The 21,200-nt window shown below is 48.6% G+C and overlaps 1 protein-coding gene and 1 pseudogene across 3 annotated transcripts in view; both read left to right on the top strand.

Annotated features, from left to right (window-relative positions):
- The window catches only part of LOC144126111 (uncharacterized), an 85,299-nt gene extending 64,803 nt beyond the window's left edge, over positions 1 to 20,496 (top strand). For all 3 annotated transcript variants that reach the window (XM_077660054.1, XM_077660052.1, XM_077660053.1), the window contains exons 2-12: positions 4,320 to 4,406; positions 10,559 to 10,668; positions 10,905 to 11,624; positions 11,720 to 11,780; positions 11,867 to 11,974; positions 12,246 to 12,413; positions 12,496 to 12,592; positions 13,055 to 13,314; positions 15,764 to 15,893; positions 16,588 to 16,668; positions 17,343 to 20,496. In XM_077660054.1, coding sequence (XP_077516180.1) covers positions 4,320 to 4,406; positions 10,559 to 10,668; positions 10,905 to 11,624; positions 11,720 to 11,780; positions 11,867 to 11,974; positions 12,246 to 12,413; positions 12,496 to 12,592; positions 13,055 to 13,314; positions 15,764 to 15,893; positions 16,588 to 16,668; positions 17,343 to 17,432 — 1,912 coding nt within the window. In that variant the 3' untranslated portion in view covers positions 17,433 to 20,496. The remainder of the gene's footprint in view (positions 1 to 4,319; positions 4,407 to 10,558; positions 10,669 to 10,904; positions 11,625 to 11,719; positions 11,781 to 11,866; positions 11,975 to 12,245; positions 12,414 to 12,495; positions 12,593 to 13,054; positions 13,315 to 15,763; positions 15,894 to 16,587; positions 16,669 to 17,342) is intronic.
- Positions 5,878 to 6,039, top strand: LOC144126413 (U2 spliceosomal RNA; annotated as a pseudogene).
- Positions 20,497 to 21,200: the final 704 nt, after the last annotated feature.

The raw sequence follows: 21,200 nt of genomic DNA, 5'->3' as shown, positions 1-21,200 counted from the left end.
CTACGTGTACTGTACGCTTGCGCGTGCCTGCGTGCTTGTGTGTGTGTGTGTGTGTGTGTGTGTGTGTGTCTGTGTGTGTGTGTGTGTGTGTGTGTGTGTGTGTGTGTGTGTGTGTGTGTGTGTGTGTGTGTGTGTGTGTGTGTGTGTGTGTGTGTGTGTGTGTGTGTGTGTGTGTGTGTGTGTGTGTGTGTGTGTGTGTGTGTGTGTGTGTGTGTGTGTGTGTGTGTGTGTGTGTGTGTGTGTGTGTGTGTGTGTGTGTGTGTGTGTGTGTGTGTGTGTGTGTGTGTGTGTGTGTTAGATAGAGAGAGAGTAGTCGCCACGAGGCGTAAGTGCCTTCGGCAGAGCCAGGAGATCAATGCATACCACCTCGTGTGCGAAAACGTGCTTCTTGCTTCACTAGAGCTTTTGCGAGCTGCGAAGCACAAAGGCGGCTTCCCGTACTTTTCCATGCGTGCGCCCTGTCTCACCTCACGTGAGCACAGGAGCACGTGCGTACACTACCGCCTCATGTAACTCAACAGCTGTAGAAGAGTTACAAATTATGGTTCGCGGCACATAGCGAACCAAAGAGCAGCAGGCCCACCTGACGAAAACCTGTCTTCCCTTGGGAGTTACGTACAAATGAAGACAACTGTCTGAAGCAAAGGGGTGTTGATATAACAGTTGAGCCCCGTTATAACGAAGTTGAAAGACCCGGCCTTTACTTCGTTATAGCCGTAGTTTCGTTATAGCCCGTGTTGGCCGAGCTTCCAAGGGTAAATCGTCATTCCGTCGCTAAATCCGTTATTTCGCTATAAACCGTTTCGTTATAACGAGGTTCGACTGTATTACTTTTTTTTGTTATTGTTCTAAAGATGGGCGTTTTTCTTGGGTGTTCTATAATTTTTTTATCCAAGAACTATACAGTATTAAATATAAAGCACATTAAAATGAAGTCAATTAAACACTTTTTTAATAGTATGAGCTTCACTAAAGCCTTTCATGTCTTATTATTGAACTTTATTCTCGAAATCAAGGTTTTTCGATAAATTTGAACTTCCGAAGATATGCCTGGATATAAAACAACAATTAAAAAAACTTTGGAATGTAAAAAAAAATAGTTTTTAAGGAAAGGAAATGGCGCATGTCGGTGGACATTCGAACTGCGCGGTAAGGTAAGGGATAAAGGCTAAAGAAAAAGGGGGGGGGGGGGGGGGATAGATAAAGGCTACCTCAGCTGTTTCCTCAGCGGTTCAAAAACCGCCGCCTCGGGAAAAAAAGAATAACTATAGAAAAGAACTAAACTGGAGTTGTTTTTTTTTTTTTTGGCTCACGAAAATAACGCAACAAATCAAGAACGGCGCTGAAGCGTTTGAAACAGGCGTTCGCATCCATCGTTAGCGGGCTAACGGTAGTTAATGGGCTGGCTAGGTAAAGAGTTAATCGCAACGAAGGAAACAATAAAAGTGCAATTTTTGTATTCTTTCCTTGAATTTAAAGATTTTATTGCCTTCCAGCGAAAACATTATGGGCATTTCGTGCTCAGATGGTTCTGAGGTAAAAAAAAAAACAAAACACAAGAGTATGGCAGACATCGGAAGCGGAGATATGTCGCTTGAGCCTTTGCCACAGTGTTGTCTATGCTCTGCAGGCACCCCCCTTAAACACACACACACATGCGTGCAGGCAGTGTGAACAGTGGTTATCGTTCTTGGTACGTACTTTGTTACATGAGCAAGTATGAACGCAAGGCGGTGGTGAGGCGCAGCAACATGTTTTGGCGTGCGCCAGGCAGCTGCTGGCAGCCGGCAGGTGATGGCCAAGGCCGCTTCGAGAATTAACATTCCCCGGGCAGACTCTGAAACGAGTAACGACCGTCGTGTGCCGGTGGTCTCCGGGCGCACAGTGGCTCAAAATAAAACAACTACGCGGCGGAGTTAGCAGATCGGAACGTGAAAGCTATAGCGAGAAGGATTTCTGATTGGCTGGCTTCATGGTTTTTTTGTTTCGGTTATTGTATTTCTATATATGCGACAATAAGTGACGCTTACATGAACTCAGCACAGTCGGGTTTAACCGCGGCTGCCGTGCCACACATGTATGCGCTACCGACGAAGATGATCGAGTTAACTCGCACGCGAGGAGCAAGTCGACTCGCTATAGGCCCCTTCTACAAATTGCATCCGATGTGCCGTCGCACATAAGAGTGCATGCGCCATGACCGACTTGGCTCGTTATAGTATCGAATTCACGTAAGCGCGCTGTGATCGCGGGTCCGGGCGCCGCTATAGCGTGGCCCATGGAGGCGTGTCGTAGTGGCGAGCTCCGGATTAACTTCGACCACCTGCGGTTCTTTAACTTGCTCGAGGATATCGATTCACGGGCGTTTCTGCACTCTGCCGCCATTAGGATGCGCCCAGGATCGAACCTGCAGCGATGTATAATTTAGTGGTTAGCAGCCGAACAGGTTCTCTATTGCTGTATCGTCATCTGTCCCGAGAAGAGAGAAGAGCACTTTATTAAAGAGCGATATATTAAGCGCGCAAAATATCATTCCAGATGGTCTCACGCCAGCCAGGTAGTCATAGAAGAGAGGGGAAAAGGGAGTTAGAAGGGCTACTGGGCACTCAAAGAAACAGTGCTCCAGACTGGCATAAGGTTGGGCGCACTTGGAGCAGGAGCTAGGGGTCAGACCGCATGCGAGAAAGGCGCAAGCCAGCAGGGGTAAGACGGGTGTTGGCGTGAAGCTTGCAGAGAATATGAGTCTGGATCCTAATGTGCCGGTTCAAGACCGCCGTCCAGTCATACACCGTTCCTTCGCGCGAACCATTCATTGCCAGGAGTTCGCGACAGCGGTCTAGTTCACTTGTTTCGCCACAACATAGTGGCGCGTGACGGCTGTATTTTTTCTGGAAAGAAAAAAGTACAACCTCTTCATCTGTGCGGTGTAGCGCATTAGCTTGTAGCCCTACAGAGTGAAATGGGGTAGTAGAGTTTTGAAAGTGTAAGTTCTGGGCAATTTTCTGTTCGTTTCGGCAAACACGGCATTGAATAATGGAAAGCCCACTTCCTGTGATATTTGGAGCCGCTTGAAAAATGCGATTGGAGCTATATAGATTCTTCAAGAATCGAGTTGTCAACCAAAGGGGCTTTGAATTTTCGTTTCGTGGTTGCCATAGGCGGCCATTGTTTAAACTACGAATGGTTTTGGAACAAACGTTAGGCGAGGCAGCGAGACGCCACTGCCTTTGGCGTGTGCGGGAGATTACCCAGAACCTAAATCCCGAGGAAGAACGCAGCCCGTTATCTGTGCGATTAGTTTTAACAAAAAAACGCGACTTCTTCCATTGAAACGCCATAAGCCGCAAGGCTTAGCGGTGCTAATGATCTGTCCCAAATTCTTGATAACGAGCTCATTTAAACACCGCGAGGTGCAACTTTCACTGCGCCGCGCGGAATGAGCACGCCTGCCGTTACGTGGGCGCTTGTGAACGCTTTTCACGTACAGTGCACGACTGCTCAGGCCTAACAGATATATACTTGTCTCACCGCTCATAGTGCAACACACCGTCGCGTATCCGATGCGAAATATCTGCTGGGGCGCGTTTTTTCTTTTTTTTTAGAACGTGCGGGGCGATCTGAAGGAACATTTAATGCTATAACATTGGGAGGGTCATGAAGGCGAAAATTGTCCGGTGGCGTCGGCGCCTGGGTTAGGCCTCCACCTGCCAACCGTCCCCCTCTCCACTTGTAGCGGAGAGGGGGCGACGACGGACGACGAATGATTCAGCAGAAACGGAAATCACTGAGAAGAAAATGGCTCGGACAACAGCGCGCATATACGTGCAATATACAGCCTCCCGAAGAACTATCAGTGAGGCTTGCGGGAGCTATTACTTCTCGCATTGCTAGGGAAGGGCGACCTGAGCCTCAACACGCCCAACGTGTGGTTGTGTTTGAAAGAGCCGCCTGCCAGTGCTGTGGCGCACTGCTATACCGTTGCAACGCCACTGCGACGGTAATGGTATGAGGACTCGCTGCAGTCTAATAATCCGACATATCTGGCGTAGTGTGATTGGAATGGAATCAGAATTGGAGTAGATTAGGGAGTCAACGAGAACGCAGAATTGGAATAGAATCAGATCTGGAAGTGACTGGCGGGCGAAAGAGGAATACCATTGCATTTACTCCGCATCAATGCATATTGATCGTTCCTAAATGTTTTATTCTTGGATGTAGCCGCCCAAGGACAAAAAACGGCGATCTCCGCGCTTAAAATCTCCTCGATCTCCGCGCATGTGTGGAATCCTGCTGACACTTTCTTCCCCGGATGTGCGCAGGTTGACCCGCACGCTCTCGACTCCCAAGCGCTGCTCCACATGCAACAAGATGGTCTACTTCACGGGCATCCGCTGCAAGCAGTGCGGGTGAGTGCCCCTTCGATAACTCGTCCGGATTTCTGCATGCAACGCGTGCGGCTGATGTCAGCAGGGATCGCCAAGCGCACGACGTTCCGCAGTTGTTCCCTGCAATGCAAGAGGGAACATTGAAACTACTGCGAAGAAAAAATTACGGAGTGTATTTAAGAGTACTTTCAATGCGAAAGCATCGTTCTTATTTTTATTTCTTTCTTTTTTTTTCTCTTTCTATCTAATGGACACACCTACTCATCAGCATACAGTCGTAAGGCAACGCATGTATTATAAAAATAGACTCACCCCTGTTCGCCAGGAAGCAAGTGCGTTTTGCGGCCTTTGGGTTGCGTGCTCATTTCGCGATCTGAAAGTCCTGTGTTAATTTCCCCACACCTTAGGAAGAAATTTTATTTTTCTTTGACACCACGGGGACGTCATCTGGAATATTTGGGACCGCCGCTGCTGGTCAACGCCGACGCCGTGTTTCGTTGCCGATGAGCCATATCAACCAATCAATAAATAAATCAGTCAATAAATCAATCAATAAACTTTTATTTTCTGTTGAAAAGGAGGAATGCTCTCGCATTCAAACTTCCCCAGATTCACAGCAAATTCGCGTACGCGAGTTCGCGAACTAAACACCACTTTTAAATGGAGCAAATGCACGGAGCGAACAGCAACGCGTTTGTTGTGCGCTTCTACCTCGGTTTCTGTTTCGTAGCGCGCGTACGGGTGACGTTTAATCAGGGCTAAAGCCGCACGTGCTATTCGTTTGTCGAGAAGGTGAAAAGAAGGAAAGCGGAAAAGCCGAGTCGACGAGAACCGGCCCTCGGTGTTGGCTTTTTGACCTTTGGCGTGCGCGCTTTGTTCGCAGTTGAAGAGCTCGCATATATGCCCGATATATGTGGCTGCCGCAGTTGGCCAACACGCGAACGCACTCGAATAGCGAAACACATCGATGGAGCAATGCTCACCGAAGCTGAGAGTACACGAGACAATGAATGACTGGGGCTAATGACTTATCATTGGCATATTTATTTATTTATTTACAGATACCTTATACAGGCCTCCGGAGAGGCATTGTGTAAGGGGGGGGGGGGGGGGTCAAATACAAAAGTTTGCGCAAAATAGATTAGAAATTAAAAAAAAAACATAGTAAAAGTACAGAAAAACACAAAAAATACAAGTTCAGATATCACAATTCACAAAAGTGATAAAAGTAAAAAAAAAAAGCAACTATGCATCATGGAACAAAAATAGGGGAAATGCACAGAGTTATACAAAAGCAAAAGAAAGCATATCAGGCATACATGAGGAAACCTGAGCCTCAAACGTAGTCATATGAATGGTGAGTATAAATCCGAGTTAGATTTTAAGAGAGCCAACGAAAATGTTCGCGGCTAGAAATGCAACGCAAGGAAGGAGCAGCCCTTTTTTATTATTATTATTAAAGCTGTGGTGCAGTCTCCCGCGCGCGTTCAGTATTGCTTTCGCCGGCAACCCTTTCAGTCCGGACCCCGTAGAGTATCTGTTACGGGTCCAATTGGACTTATTTTTGGAAGTGTGGCGGAGAGTTTGAAGGATGCTTCACTCCCGCCACCGGTTGGCCCGGTATTGCACTGCCTCCGGGATCGGCCTTGTCTTTAGCGCGTCTTTACGATCCTGTCTTTCTATCCCATCTTTCAACTCTCCTTCTATCTGCACGTGGTAGCAATTGTGGCTCGGCTTGAGCCAGTGGGCAGGCCTGTGCACTTTCCTTTTCTTTCTTCCTGGCAACAACTTCTCTCTCTCTCTCTCCGGACAAAGTCGCACCAGAAACTGAAAGAGCATACAACAGCACGCGGTGCACATTTGCATGTACCGCAACGAAATTTCATAGTTGGTCAGCCGTTACTAGTGCACGCGCTCCTCGGCTCACCGCAACACCTGTTGGCAGAGAAGGGCGCCATTGTTTGTGCACTAATTTTCGTATCAATATTGGGTCGCAACGGTTTGTCATACACCGTTGCAGGTGGTGTCATAAGCTTTCTCGTTGCATATAGCATCCGTCTCCTTGGTTGGAGGTTAGCTCGCGACAGGTATTCGAACCGAGCGTCCGAGTGTTTCACTCGGACCTTTGTGGATTCAGCGCTTGTGAAATCAGCGTTCGGATGTGCGTCTTTGTTTAATTTCTCAGTGCGCAACCTGCGTCGATGTCGAACGCCCACGATCACACACTAATTCTTTCGCCCTCACAGCACGTAAGCTGTTTTAAGTGCTCTCTGATATTTTTTATTCAATCTCTGCCCCTCTTCCTCTTTCTTTAATCTCTCGCCTGACCCGCCTGACCCGCCGCGGTGGCTCAGTGGTTAGAGCGCTCGGCTACTCATCCGGAGTTCCCGGGTTCGTTCGGCTGCGTTTTTATGGAGGCAAAACGCTAAGGCGCCCGTGTGCTGTGCTCGATGTCAGTGCGCGTTAAAGATCCCCAGGGGGTCGAAATTATTCCGGAGCCCTCCACTACGGCACATCTTTCTTCCTTTCTTCTTTCACTCCCTCCTTTATCCCTTCCCTTACAGCGCGGTTCAGGTTTCCAACGATATATGAGACAGATACTGCGCTATGTCCTTTCCCCCCAAACCAATTATTATTATTATTATTAACCTCTCGCCTCGCCGCAGCGTTGGCTCAGGGGTTAGAGCGCTCGGCTTCTGAGCCGGTGTACCTGCGTTCGAACCCGACCGCGCCGCCGCGTTTCGATGAAGACAAAACGCAAGAGGCACCGATATATGCTGTGCGATGTCAGTGCACGTTAAAGATCCCTAAGCGGCCGAAATTATAAAAAAAACAGTGTGTTTTGAGGGAACGAAATAGCCCAGTAACTCTCACTTGTTATTGAGCTATTTCGTTCCCTCAAAACAGTTTTTTTTTATAATTTCGGCCGCTTAGGGATCTTTAACGTGCACTGACATCGCACAACATATATCGGTGCCTCTTGCGTTTCGTCTCAGCAACTCTCATAATAGAAATAATAGAAATAGCTCAGTAACTCTCACTTGTACCCGCCGCGGTGGCTCATTGGTTAGGCCGCTCGGCTCCTGATCCGGAGTTCCCGGGTTCGAACCCGACCGCGGCGGCTGCGTTTTTATGGAGGGAAAACGCCAAGGCGCCCGTGTGCTGTGCGATGGCAGTGCACGTTAAAGATCCACAGGTGGTCGAAATTATTCTGGAGCCCTCCACTACGGCACCTCTTTCTTCCTTCACTCCCTCCTTTATCCCTTCCCTTACGGCGTGGTTCAGGTGTCCAACGATATGAGAAAAATACTGCGCCATTTCCTTTCCTCAAAAACCAATTATTATTATTATTAAAGGGGGCTCGTATCTCTCACATGTCGGTGGACACCTGAACCGCGCCGTAAGGGAAGGGGTAAAGGAGGGAGTGAAAGAAGAGGAGCAGTAGTGGAGGGCTCCGGAATAATTTCGACCACTTAGGGATCTTTAACTTGCACTGACATCGCACAGCACACGGGCGCCTATGCGTTTCGCCTTCATAGAAATGCTGCCGCCACGGTCGGGTTCGAACCCTGGAACTTCGGATTAGTAGCCGCGCGCTCTAACCACTGAGCTACCGTGGCGAGTAGACACCTCAACCGCGCCGTGAGGGGTTAGGTGGGATTGAAAGGAAGAGGTGCCGTAGTGGACGGCTCCGGAGCCCTCCACTACGGCACCTCTTTCTTTCCTCTTTCACTCTCACCTCCTTCCTCTCCCCCGTGGCGCGGTTGAGCTGTCCACCGAGATGTGAGACAGTTACGGCGCCTTTGATTTCCTGTGAACCAGTCAATTATATCCACACGTCGTCATTTGCTTTGTATACAGGAAAGGGTGGGCGCAGTAACTGGGGGGAGGGGGCTCACTTCTCAGTGGACGCCTTCTCCGTATAAAGAGAGAGTGAGGGGCCGTAATAGAGGGCTCCGTACCCATTTCGACCCCCTATAGAGTTCTCTAGCATGCACTGACATCGCACAGCACACGGGTGCATTTTACATTTTGCCTCCACCGAAACGTGACAGGGATTTGAAACCGCGTCTTCGGGCTCAGCAGGCGATGGCCGAACGGTGTAACCACTGCGCCACCGCGGCGGGTTATAGTTAACCGACGGAAGGATCGATGTCTCTTCCATGCCGCCGCGGTGGCTCAGTGGTTATGGCACTTGGCTGCTCACCCGAAGACGCGGGTTCGATCCCGACCGCGGCGGTCTATTTTCGATGGAGGCGTAATTCTAGAGGCCCGTGTACTGTGCGATGTCAGTTCACGATAACGAATCCCAGATGGTCGAAATTTCCGGAGCCCTCCACAACGGCGTCCCCATAGCCTGAGTCGCTTTGGGAAACCCCCTAAATCTAAATCAGATGTCTCTTCCACAGATATAAAAAGAAAGTGCTTGTTCGGACGTTTGGAGGTCCTTCGCTGTCCGCTCTTTGTACTTTGGTTTGCTGGAACGCAGCTTGCGACACATCCCCGAAGGCGCTTGTGTGCAGGATTGGAAATTGACGACTCCGTGGGCTGTTTTCGCGCAGTAGTTTTTGCGCTTATGCCACCACGGTGTGTGCATGGCGCGGGCGACCTTTCGAGAGCCAGTTTTCAGGCCGAGGTCATCGTAGCTCCCGTATATGCTTTCCGAGAGAAAGGTCACCGGGCACTCATTACAGCTCGGTTGTCAGTGCACAAGTGCAGCTCGGCCCTTGTCTGTCCCTGTTGTGATGGGGGCCCGGACAAGGCGTCCCACAACAGCGGCTCCGATCAAGGCCCTGGATGTCGTCCTTGATTGAGAGCGCCGCCACACGCGTCCGAAAAGGTAGACGAGAAAGAAGTGCGTCGCGATGCCGTTAAAATAATAAAATAACAAAACGCAAGAAAAAAACATTACTCGCGGCTGCCAAATTACGCAGTGTATTATGGAGCTGTTTTCGTGTTATTTCGAAAATGAACGCCCAAAGAAGACAAAGAAGTGACCTATTAATTCAACTGGGTGAAAAACAAGGTCCTGCGGAGTCAGTCGGCAAAACTAGGGTGCCTCGACAGGCGAGCGGACATAAAGGCACCCGGGCAAATCTGTACAGCAGCGCCACGGACAAAAGCGCATACATGGCATAGGCCCTGCTGGCGTAGAAGAAGAAGCGACATCGAGGTAATTAAGCCTGAGGTCATCTTCATCATCCCCCACCGTGGGTATATGTGCCATCGCTTCTAAGGCAACAACAACAGCAGCAGCAGCGTGCACGTATGCCAAATCGTCCTGCTGGTGTTTTTCGCCATTCCGTGAGTGGGAATTTGCCCAGGGCTTGTTTCCTTTTGCTTCTTTTCCTCGAGCTGATTGTGGATGCCTCTAGCACTACCTCGCCACCATGGCGGCGCCTGTTATCGCCTTGCTTACCGGCCAGACATTGCCGCTAGACGCGATCACAAACTCATTCGCGCACAACTCGATTGATATGATGTCGCATTTCGGATGGAGGCGAACTCTGCATGCCGCTATTCCTAATCGGCGTGTGCGGCAAATCCCTTCTTGTGTGTGGTTCATCACTTTTGTTTCTGATAACGAAGCCGACCGTCCCTTAACAGTTATTCACCATTTGTTCGGCCCGCATGAAACACTGACCAAGGCGTTGAATTTATTTCAGTTCTTGCTGCCGCAGGAACGAGCGGGCAAGGATATAAAAAAAAGGGTTCCAGAAGGACTGTACTATACCAGGATTACATTCTAACCACATTTTTTTTTTCTGCTGTCGTTCCACTGGCTGTATTATTTCCTCATCATCGTCTTGGGTAGACAGGCTAAGGTGCATTTCTGGAGTCGAACCCTCGTTGAGTGACGAGCCGTTGTCGCCGCGGGAACAGCGGAACGCACTGCCGCAGTCTGCGATCGGAGCTGCGTGCGCCGGCCCAACAGCTGGCGCAGCGCGTCCCCGCCGCTGACAGCGCGTCCCCTGGCTTGGAGGCGGCGGCGACGGGGCGGTGGGCTGCTGCGCCGCCGTTGGCGCCGTCGCGGGGAGGGCAGACCGGCCACGTCGTTCGGCGCGTGTTGTCCCCCCCCCCCCCCCCTCCCCCCTCCCGTGCGTCGGGGCCACAGCAGCAGCTGCGCCGGCGGTTCGGGCCCGTGTCTAACGGCGAGCCATGGCTCCTTGCAGGGCGCTGTCGCACGAGTCCTGCGCCAACCACAGCCCCCACTGGTGCACCCCGGCCACCGTGGTCGACCTGGGACGGCGCGGCACAGCCAACTACGCAGCCCCGGATGCCCGTGAGTGCTGCGGGCGTTGCTCGCGTCCTCCCTGATCTCAATCGGCGTCAAGTGCTGGCTGGCATGCCATGCATGAACTAAAGCCTTATTTCCGAAAAGGAGCAGAGGAGTAACATATATTGCCATAGCAGCAGGCTCGGACAAAACTGTTGCAGATCAGCGCAGGCTGCACGATTGTGTTCGTTGCGTTGGCGGTCTTCGCGTGCTGTCTGACCGCCGTGCCCGTCGTCGCGCAGCCGAAGAACAGCCCGAGGAGCAGGAGTGGCGCTACTCGAGCGTAGGCCACGAGGTGGTCACCGTGAGCCCGCTGATGGACCAGCCGTTCCTGTTCAGCGGCGGGGCGGACCTAGCGGCGCCCCCTGGCCAGCCGCCGCCCCGGTCTCCGACGCTGGCCGTGACGGGGCTGCTCAAGGTGGTCCACTGGCTCTCCCAGAGGCGAAAGGCTGCGCGGCCTGACTCCGGCGGCCGCGACAAGGGTCGTTCGCGGCTGGCCGACGAGCGGCTGGCGCGCAAGAAGCTCAAGGTGCCCAGCAGCAGCAGCAGCAGCAGCGGCCACCAGTACCCGCCGCCGGCCGCCACGCCGCCGTGCACGTGCCACCACTACGCCCGCAAGGCGTCGTTCGCCGGCAGCCGCGGAATCCTGTCGCCCAACGGCAGCCTCTCGTCGAGCGGCTACATCTCGTCCTCGGCCTCGTCGGCCGTGCAGACGCCGTCGGACACGGAGCTCGACTGCCGCGCCCGCGCGGCACACGAGGGGGCGCCCAGCTGCCGGCTGCACCCGGCGGCGCGGGCCGGCCTGGTGCGGCAGAACGCGGTGATCAGCGAGCACGGCCGCTCGGGACGCCAATGGATGGCCAACAAGGCGCGCACGCTCAGCCTCGAGACCAAGGCCAACGACGTGGAGAAGCTCTGCGCTACGTGGCCGCCTCTCGGAAGGTCAGCGGCGAACCCGGCAGGTGAGGAGGGGGTTCTTCTCGAGTGTGCATTGCAGCTCCTTCCTTTTCTGAGTTGGCTAATGTGGTTGTTTCCCCATTTGTTTCTCGCTGGGCAGACAATTTTCCCGAAGAACCGGAGTGTGGTGTTGAAGAGGGCGATCAGGATGACAAATCAAAGTGAGTGCTGCTTCAAGTCCACCATTTCAGGAGCAGCATGGACGGAAAGAATGCTTACTCATGGCTGCCCTGCTCTGTTCATTCAGAAATCAAAGCACCAACATCAAGGACACACTAGGTGAATGGTGCGTTCCATACAAGGATGTGGAGTTTAAGGAACGGCTGCGACAGGGACGGGATGCAGATATCTACAGGTAATTGGTTCTGGCATTATTGTAGGACCAGAAAAAAATGTTTGCTGCTGACCAAACCAAATCCTTTGGCCAGAGATAGTAATTTTTTTTTTTCTGTTACAAACCACTGAATAAAACACTTACATTAGCATCATGGATCAGTAGTGCTGGATACCATAATTTCTTCGTGGGGAAAACGCTGTGATGCTACAAAGAGTACGATTCAGCCAGGGTTGCCAGCTGTGGTTGTCAAATGTGGTGTTCTTCATGGATTGTGCAAATTCATTTGCAGGGGACGTTGGCATGGTGAAGTCCTCATCTATACATTTCGACACACCAAGGAACAAGATGTATCCAAATTCTGGGAAGAGGTTGGGAAGCTCAGCATGATCCGTCATGAAAACATTGCCCTTTTCATGGGTGCATGTGCAGAACCGCCACAGTATGCCATCATCACCAGGTTAGCACTCAGCTTTCAGCTCTTGTATGTTCATTGCTGAGCAGCAGTGGTAACATACGTTTTTTGCACATTTTTTTTTCAGCATGAAGAAAGGTCCATCACTGTTTGAGCACATCCACATCAAGAAGCACCACCTTTCGTTCCACACCAAGGTCAATATTGCAAGGCAGATTGTGCAGGTGAGCGAAGTAATTCCAAGTATTCAAATGCATCCACCACCAGCATAAAGGCAGCAGGAATGGAGCTTTCTTATAAATTAATCCAAGTGTTTGTGTGCTGTGGATTTTTCCTTTCCTTCCTAAAATGGCTGTGATGTGCAACACCTGAAAATGTAATATGTACCTGCAATAAGTGACAAACTTAGGAGAGAGGGATGTTAAATTGACCACTTTAGATGCTGTGATGTAGTTGGTAATTTTAGCTGCAGTTATTTGAAACGACACATTGTAGGCAAGGCCAGCTTGGATGTATTTGTACCCAAGAGCCAGCACTCCCTTACCTCATCAGCTGCACCCACTTGGTCATAAATACCCTAGTCACTTGGGGAGCTGAGTGTTACAGCTTGGACCAACGCAGTAAGCTACAAAGACAGAAACTGTAATGCTGAGCACTTCCTCTATGCATGGCATTTCTCTGTGCAGGGCATGGGCTACTTGCATGCCAAGGGCATTGTGCACAAGACTCTCACCTCCAAGAACGTCATACTGGAGAGCCGTGTCAAGCTGTGCCTCATGGATCAGGGTCTGGCTGAGAGGGCACGCGACCTTTCGGACCGTGGCTGCCTCGCACGGGGCCACCTCACATACCTGGCCCCTGAACTGATGCGCCAGCTGCGAGTGGAGCCGCCAAATGTCTTCTCGGACTGTGAACCTTCGCAGGAATCTGACCTGTATGCCTTTGGGTAAGCCCTATGGCTGAAGCTTATGCTGGCAGTTTTCGGTAAAGCTGAGCAGCAGAATGACAACGGCAAATCCGAGCAGCTTTATTCCATTGGTACAGGACCCTTCTAGGTAACAAATGCCACCTAACGGCAAATAGGAGAAATTTATAAGAACACATAAGAGTAAATTAAAAGCACTCACGCTGTCATCTGGTTTGTGGCGCAGTTGATTAATGCTGTGTTTATGAACGCGTAATTCTGAGAACAGCTCGAATTCCTTAGCCCAAACTGACCATTATCTCTTTTTTTTTTAACGCCAGGACATAAAAGCATGCCAATCATTTAACAGTTTTCTTTTCTGAGTGTTACTTTAGGTCAAGTTCCAAGTCAGAATAGACATTGAAAAAGCTGTGAGACAAGCCGAGAAGTGAAGCTATATCACTGAAAGTACAGAATTGCACACCTGAAGAAATCTTCTTGCTGGCATTATCAGGGGGAAAAAGCATTATCCGGGAAAACTTATGATCCAAAGTGCCTAATTTTGGAAAAAAATTTACTGATAAAGGAAGTACAAAGGCCTTAGTTTACAATTTCACTTCATAAAAATGCCTATTAGGACTTCACAACACATCAGGTCCGTTGATGGCAATGGTGAAAACTAGCCGGAATCTTTCCCGACGTTTTTGCACGCTTCAACCCCTTTCATTTATGCACTGCACGGAAGCCGGTGGGTGACTGCCGCAGCATTCTTGCCTTTCATGCTGCGTTCCCCAGGCCTGGCCAGGTCGTATGTGAGCACATCGCTGTAGTTCTCGGATGCCTTCGCCTTTCATTGCGTGCGTGCGTGTGTGCTTCGCTGCTTTACATCTCAGCACTGCAGAGAAGCCACCACAAAGGGTGACTGCCGCTACAATTTAGCTCATGCGTAACCCCAAGTTCGGCCCACTTGTATGTTTCCACATGTACGGCTGGTAGCTAGACGTACTGTATGACCAGAATTTGCCGAAATTTCAAACATAGTATTCGAGAACGAATAAACCGGAAGAATGAATAGCGTGACTGAGAGTGTGAACTGGGAAATCGCATGAACCGGAAGCATATCAACAGAGTTTTGACTGTATATGGTTCATCTTCACGTTCTTCCGTAAAAGCAAGGAATATGACCTTTGATTGTTCTTGTTGGAGCCACATTTTGTTGACGACATCATCTATAATGCTGCATGTAATTAAGATCATCATGTTACTGATTTCATTTTATTTAGGGGGTTTAACTTCCCAGTGACTCAGGCTATGAGGGATGCCGTAGTGAAGGGCTGCGGAAATTTTGACCACCTGGGGCTTTTTAACGTGCACTGACATCACACAGTACACGAGCCTATATAATTTCGCCTTTTGACCGCCACGGCCAGGATCGAACTTGCGTCTTTCGAGTCGGCAGCCGAGTGCCATAGGTTGTGTTACTACTCGATCTTCATATGTACAATGAAGTGTTTACAACTGCATTTGCTAGGTGCAGAGACAGACAGACAGAAAAACTTTATTTCGCGAGTTTTAGACCCTGCTGGGTCCCTGGGCCACTGCGCGGTCCCACGCTGCATCATGCAGGTCTTATTGGGACATGACGTCGGCAGCCCGAGTCGGGTCTGCAGACGTGAGCAGGACCTCCCCGTCCCCCCAGCTCGAGATGGCATGCTGTCCCTGCGGGAGAGGATCAGCAGGGCAGCTGAAAAGGATGTGGGAGAGTGTGGCACGAGGGTCACTGCTTAGGGAGCATGCAGGGGATGTGCCACAGTAGTGGGATAACAGCTGAGGGGATGACAGAAAGCGGGTCTGGAGGCGTCTGAAGAGGGTCTGTTGGGAGTGCGTAAGAGAGGGGTGGGAAGGGGGGTAAGTCCAACGGTCCCAACGGGGTATTTGTGTGAGCTCCGCAAAGGTGTGCGCCCGTTCCCTCGAGAACCCTGGATCGAGACTGTCCTGACCTCGGCAAATCAAACCTCGGGCCAATTTATCGGCAGCCTCGTTTCCAGGGTTCCCAGAGTGAGCCGGCACCCACTGGAGCTCTACCCTGCACGGTAAATTCTAGGTAGGGGTGTTCAACAATTGCCAGGCAGGGGTGTGAATCCTGCCCCTGGCAAAGTTGGACAGCACACTCTCTGTGCGATCTGAGCACATGTCACTAGTTCCATTAGAACTGTCACTGTGAACACTTTTCAAAATCAAATGTTGTCAGGCATTTTCTCATGAAAGCTTCCTCTCTGGAAAAATATGCTGACACAAACATGCAGGTAAATGGTATATTACGCACTGCTGTTTTGTACTGAAGCAGCCAATTTTTCATTGTAACAAAATACCCCTCCAAGCTTAGCACATGTTTACTACAGTGCATTCTGCATTATATTTGCATGTATGACTAACATGCAACTGGCTTCCAAATGCGGAATTATAGGTGCATTTTTGCCTTTTCTTCCAGGACGATCCTGTATGAACTGATCGCCGAGGCCTTCCCATTTGGTTTTCAGCACCCACATGCAGTGATATGGCAGATTGCATCCGGTCAACAGCAGCCACTGAATCATCTCCAGTGCACTGGGAGCTTTAAGGTGAACATACTGCTCTTTCAGCTGAAATCACTTTGTGAGCCACAGCCTGAACACTGGAATACACACGGTTGTTTTGGATTTCACAAGGAAACAGATGCAGTTGGAGCATATATTACCCTTCAGAGAAATCAACAGTGAGAACTAGTTGAAATCCTCATGGTTCAAGTAAATTATCAATTGGTTTCATTTGTTTGTTTTTATTTCATATTTTGTAACTCAGTCTGCTGTAGCTAACTTTTTTAGTATACAATGTACATGTGTTCACTGAGGTCGTACATATATATATATGCCTTGATGGCCATTGATGAAATCACTCTTGCTACCAGAGAGGGCCAGAGCCTTTTCTTCAAAGTCATCTTCGTGCAGTACTGAGAGCATCAATGTCTGGCCACAGTGACTATGAACATGTGCTCCACACACCACGCTTGCGCATTCAAGGTGCCTGAACAGGCTTAGGGACACTTTAAAAGTAATATATTGTCAAAGCATAAGATGACAAAGTAAGTGGTGGCGCAGGATCCAGTCATTAAATTGTTCATTCATCTTCTGTCATGTTCTTGTGTTCTTCAGCAGTCCCCACAATGCAGTATATTGGCCAAACAGATTTTTGCATGAGAAAACTAGATTCAAAAAAGAAAGGCTTATTTTTAACATAGTGTGGGCTGTTTCAATAAGAGTACTCATTTCCCTGCAGACACTGATCCATGAGTGCTGGTTCAAGGCTCCTGAAGCACGACCCTCTTTTGTCACTATTGGACGACAGTTGCAGGAAAATGTGAGTATGTTTACACTGCTATTCCCATTCATACGGTGATCACACTATCCTCCTCAGTCTTTGCATCACGAGTTTGAATCGAATGGCAGGGAAATTTTACAGTGCTAGCTGTTAAAGCGGAGATTTTTGGCCTGCATATAGTAGTAGCTGTCGTCGTGACCATCCAGCGTTCGCCAGACACTCACAGCGACTACAACTACTAGGTGGTTGCGTGACCACCCATGATCATAGCCCATGGCTCGCACTAACTTCATCTTATCCGATTACGATGACGTTAGTGAGAGGAAAGAAATGACTGCATAGCACAGCATCCTGAATGCCTGCACAGTACCAGCTGCAGCATTTATGATAAAGCAGCCAGCGGCAATGTGGCACATTAGTCATGTTGCAAGAGGGCAAAGGATGTAGCGGAGGCGGAACGTCATGCTTTGAATACTGCACGTTCAGCATAATCTGGACTAGCTAGAAGTGATCACTTACATTGCCAGGGGTGTAATCACAATTTAGTTTTTTTTTTCTTAAATCCAAATTTCTTGGCCATAAATGACAAATTGAGATTGTAAAGAGGGGAGGATATGATGGCATAATACGTGTGCACACATGAACATCAAGCACACTTGTTTACGGTGGCAAGAATTCATGCAGTTAAAAAAAGCTTCCTGTGTTTTTTGCAGGTGACTCTACACAGAAAGCACAGTTCCTCCGAACCTGATCGCCTGCACCATTCTGGTCTTGCCATTGGCCGACAGCCGTTGTGTTCCTAACTGACTTTGTCTTCTCACTACTTGCCTGGTTACCCTCTCAGTTTCAAGGACCTCACTTCAACATCCAATACTCTGTGGTGGTGTTCATGCCAGCCTCGCAATAAGTGTGTGGACAGACTCTGCAAGTCGCGGAGGACTAAGTAACAGCACACCCAAGCGATCAAAGAACTATTTCGTGCGCATGTTGTGAACAAACAGGCTTGAGCTGTGACTTGGTTCAGCCTATGTACTTGTAAGCGATCTCAACTTTCACATGGCAGCTGGCTGCGGTTCCAGTAACTAGAGAACAACATTCCAATTCACATGCACGAGATCTGTTGCTTTTTGTTGTTTCTGCAGATATCTAGCATGAAGTACCTGAAACGATGCAGTGTGGTCAACTAGACTTCTTGAGGATTGTGGGCTTTTCCGGCAACGAACATTTCTAATGGGCCCCAGCTACAGTGGACAGCTATAAATACTTGCGGGAGCCAAAATGTATCACTGCAACATAGCAGCTGGCAAAGAAAACTTATGCCAATGTATAAGCTCCGTTGTATACAGTTCATGTATTTTGCTGGTTGTTAATTACCCCGAGCTCCTTGGGAGTTCTCCTCTAAGGTGGTAGAATCATAGTCTGCAAAGCAGCTAGTAGCCAAAGGATGTACACATCTGTTGGTATGTTTGAGCTTGCTGGTACACCACTCCAGACTTGAGCAGCAGGGTAGCACAATATTAAGACTACTTTTGTGATCATGCTGATTGACCTCATGGTGCAGATTTTGAGACTGGGCAGTGACCAAACCTACCTCCTAATTTTTTCTCAACGTCTGTCCGACAGTTCACTCGAGACCACAGTCCTTGCAGTGCACAATAAATTTCTACTACCAGCGGACTTTTATGTGGCTCTTTGCAAGTTAAAGCGAAAGAGTACTGTCCTGTAAAAGTAAACGTTTATGAAAGCACATTTTGCTGGAGTGGTGTTGCCAACAAGTGTAATTCACCAGCGGATGTTTGGAAACATTTCTCAGTCCTTTTTGTCTAGTCAGGTGTACGACGTGACCACCACACCTCCATGCCCTCCGGACATGTGCGAGGAGGCTGGGGGTCATCAGCGTAACGGCTGTTTTAAGCTGTTTTCACTTGCCTTAAATGCGGAGCAATCCAAAGAACAGTGTGTATATAATGTTCAGTGTTCTACACTCTTGAGTGTCTCTATTGGAGAGATGAAGTCATCAGAGCCAAAGCAAAGTTGCTGTTTGGTCCACTGCTACTGCTATGTGCTTGTTGCTAGGCATCAGTCTGCATATCAGCAAAAGTTTCAAGGTTGTCACTCCCAGGCTTTGTTGCAAACTGTTGCTTAAGAATGTACATAATGCACACAGTGTTCAGTGTGTTGTACGCCTGCTCAGTGCTTCGATGTGCTACGCACTGCAACATGCAGAAGTGAATATGAGATATTGTTGCACATTCATTTGATATTTTCACTTGAGTTCCATATGGAACCTGAGAGCACTGATGAAATGTAACAGTTTACTTTGCAGGATCAATTGAGTAGCTGTGGACCAAGCAGTGATGCAGCATTACCTTAACTAATCAATATGTTCCCAATGTACCAATGCACCATTCCACACTCAGGGTGTTGAATGTTTCCCATTTGTCTTGGAAATAACAAGAACTTGCAAGGCTTCATCATCCTTGCAAGGCTTCATCATCTATGTTGCAAACTACTCTCATTCTTGTTGTCCAATTACACAACGTGCCAATGTAAGGTTGTCAATAGTCAGTCCCATCCTTTGTGTTTTTGAAACATGGGCTCCCCCTCTCCTCCTCCTTTTCAATGTAGGCTATTATTTTCTTCTGTTAAGTGTTTTGTGATGTCTGAGAAGAAAGCAGCTTGCCAGTTTACATGGAACCAGATGAAAACTGGCTAGGCAAACAATGCTACCAGTGTTCCAAGTCCAGTCTGTTTCAGCATCAAAACTCATCAATGTACCTAATGCGCAGCATACCCCTTACATTTCATAGCACAGCTTACTCTCGCTTAGTTGTCTCAAGAAACGACTGTTTTTGAAAAAGCATGTGCATTGTTAATGGGCTGATGTGCACAGTCATCATGGCGTCCTTTCAAATGATAATGTTCTGTTATGGAATTTTACAGTAGAACAAAACTATTCATTATGTTTTAAAGGTGTCCTGGCATGGTGATAATTGCCGAGTTGTACATGAACACACACTGCAGCTCTACAAAAAAAAGGCGTAATGCTGCAGGGCCCTTCCTAAGTCTAGCAGTAAGAATAAAAGGAGTACAGACAGATGCTTTGGCGCAATGCCCTCTAACACAATTTAAAGATGAAACAGTGCTCCCAGTTAGTTTCAGCAAAAAAAAAAGCATATAAAAATCATCATGGTGGATCGCATACGTTTCAGTTGCAACATGTTTTCTTTACATAATCTAGGGACGCAAGAAGCAAAGTGCTTTGGAATGCGAGTAATATGAGGTGTACTGTCTAAATTTTCGACTCAAGGAAAATCAAAGCAGTTCAATGCTGTGCCAAGTTTCTGAGTGTGTTATAAATAGCTTTAAACACTAGATAACTACAGTTTTAACATTTACTTCAAAACTATTTAAATATTTCGCCAACACAAATTGGGTCACTGGCGGTATTTTTTTTCCGGCTGCGTGTTGTGTGAGAAAAGGCTAAGTCAGAAGAGCTGCATCAGCCTTGAACAGAACCGAAGCACCTGTTTGACATCAGGTCGACACTGAGCGCAGGCACTGCAACCATCAGGTGCTTTGGCGCAGTCGTCTACAGTCGCTGTTGGAAAAGCAGAGTTGCAAGTAGTAGCAAGAGACAGCCTGGAAGTTGCTCTGAGGTATCTCAAGGTTCGCACCTGCATGCCCATGCCCAGCCCACTGTTCTCCCGATGAATGCAAGACATGCTTTGTCAATCTTCCCTGTGAATAGAGCTGTGCATATTTTACTATTGATGCCATAACAAAGGGTGATGTGGTAGTCGTAGCTTTTATAAGTTTAAGCGTTCCCAGTGTTTTACTGTAAATAAAGCTGTGCTTCACACTGTCCTGGCTGTGTTTGCATAGTGCTACAAGAGCATACTGCTGCTGCGCACAACAGCTAGAACAGGCATATGCATTGCCCATGTACAACCTGTGCTATCTCTATTTGTAAAGGCTTGTGTAGGGGCAAAATTATGGCGGAGAAGTGGTACTAAATTACATTATGTCGTAGCCGGTAATGGAAGATCAGTCATAACTCCTCCAAGAGGAAGAAGACAGCTGCAGGGTCACAAAGAAGTAAACCATGAAAAAAAAAATGAAAATTGGCTTTTGAGAAAAGAAAGACCTTTTTAGTTGAAATGGTAGAGTCAAACCCCACAACAAACAAAGAATTAGCACACAAAAACTAGCTGTTATCTTTAACAGGTAATTAATACAGTAACGCTTGTTTTTACCAGCAAAATGCCAAAGCAATTGCTTTCCAATTAAAATTCTGTGTCATAAAAGCAAACACAGTGGCGTCAAGGAGTACCATAACCAAGAATGTATCTCAAAACTAGGTTGAATTGCAATTTGCACTTTGTCATCGATGCAAGGTCAGTCACAGCGAAAGGCAAAAACACCAGCGGTTACCTGCAAGTGTGCTGACCAGAATCGCAATGACTGCTTACTTGGCTGCAGGTGGCTATCGCTTTACAGGATGCTGCCATGTTTTCATGCTACATGTGCAAAAGCCGTAACGCTAATTTTTAAAAATGGCATGTGTACGT

This window comes from Amblyomma americanum, chromosome 3 (genome assembly GCF_052857255.1).
Source record: "Amblyomma americanum isolate KBUSLIRL-KWMA chromosome 3, ASM5285725v1, whole genome shotgun sequence".
Classification (NCBI taxonomy): Eukaryota; Metazoa; Arthropoda; class Arachnida; order Ixodida; family Ixodidae; genus Amblyomma; species Amblyomma americanum.
This window is presented reverse-complemented; position numbering and strand designations above follow the sequence as displayed.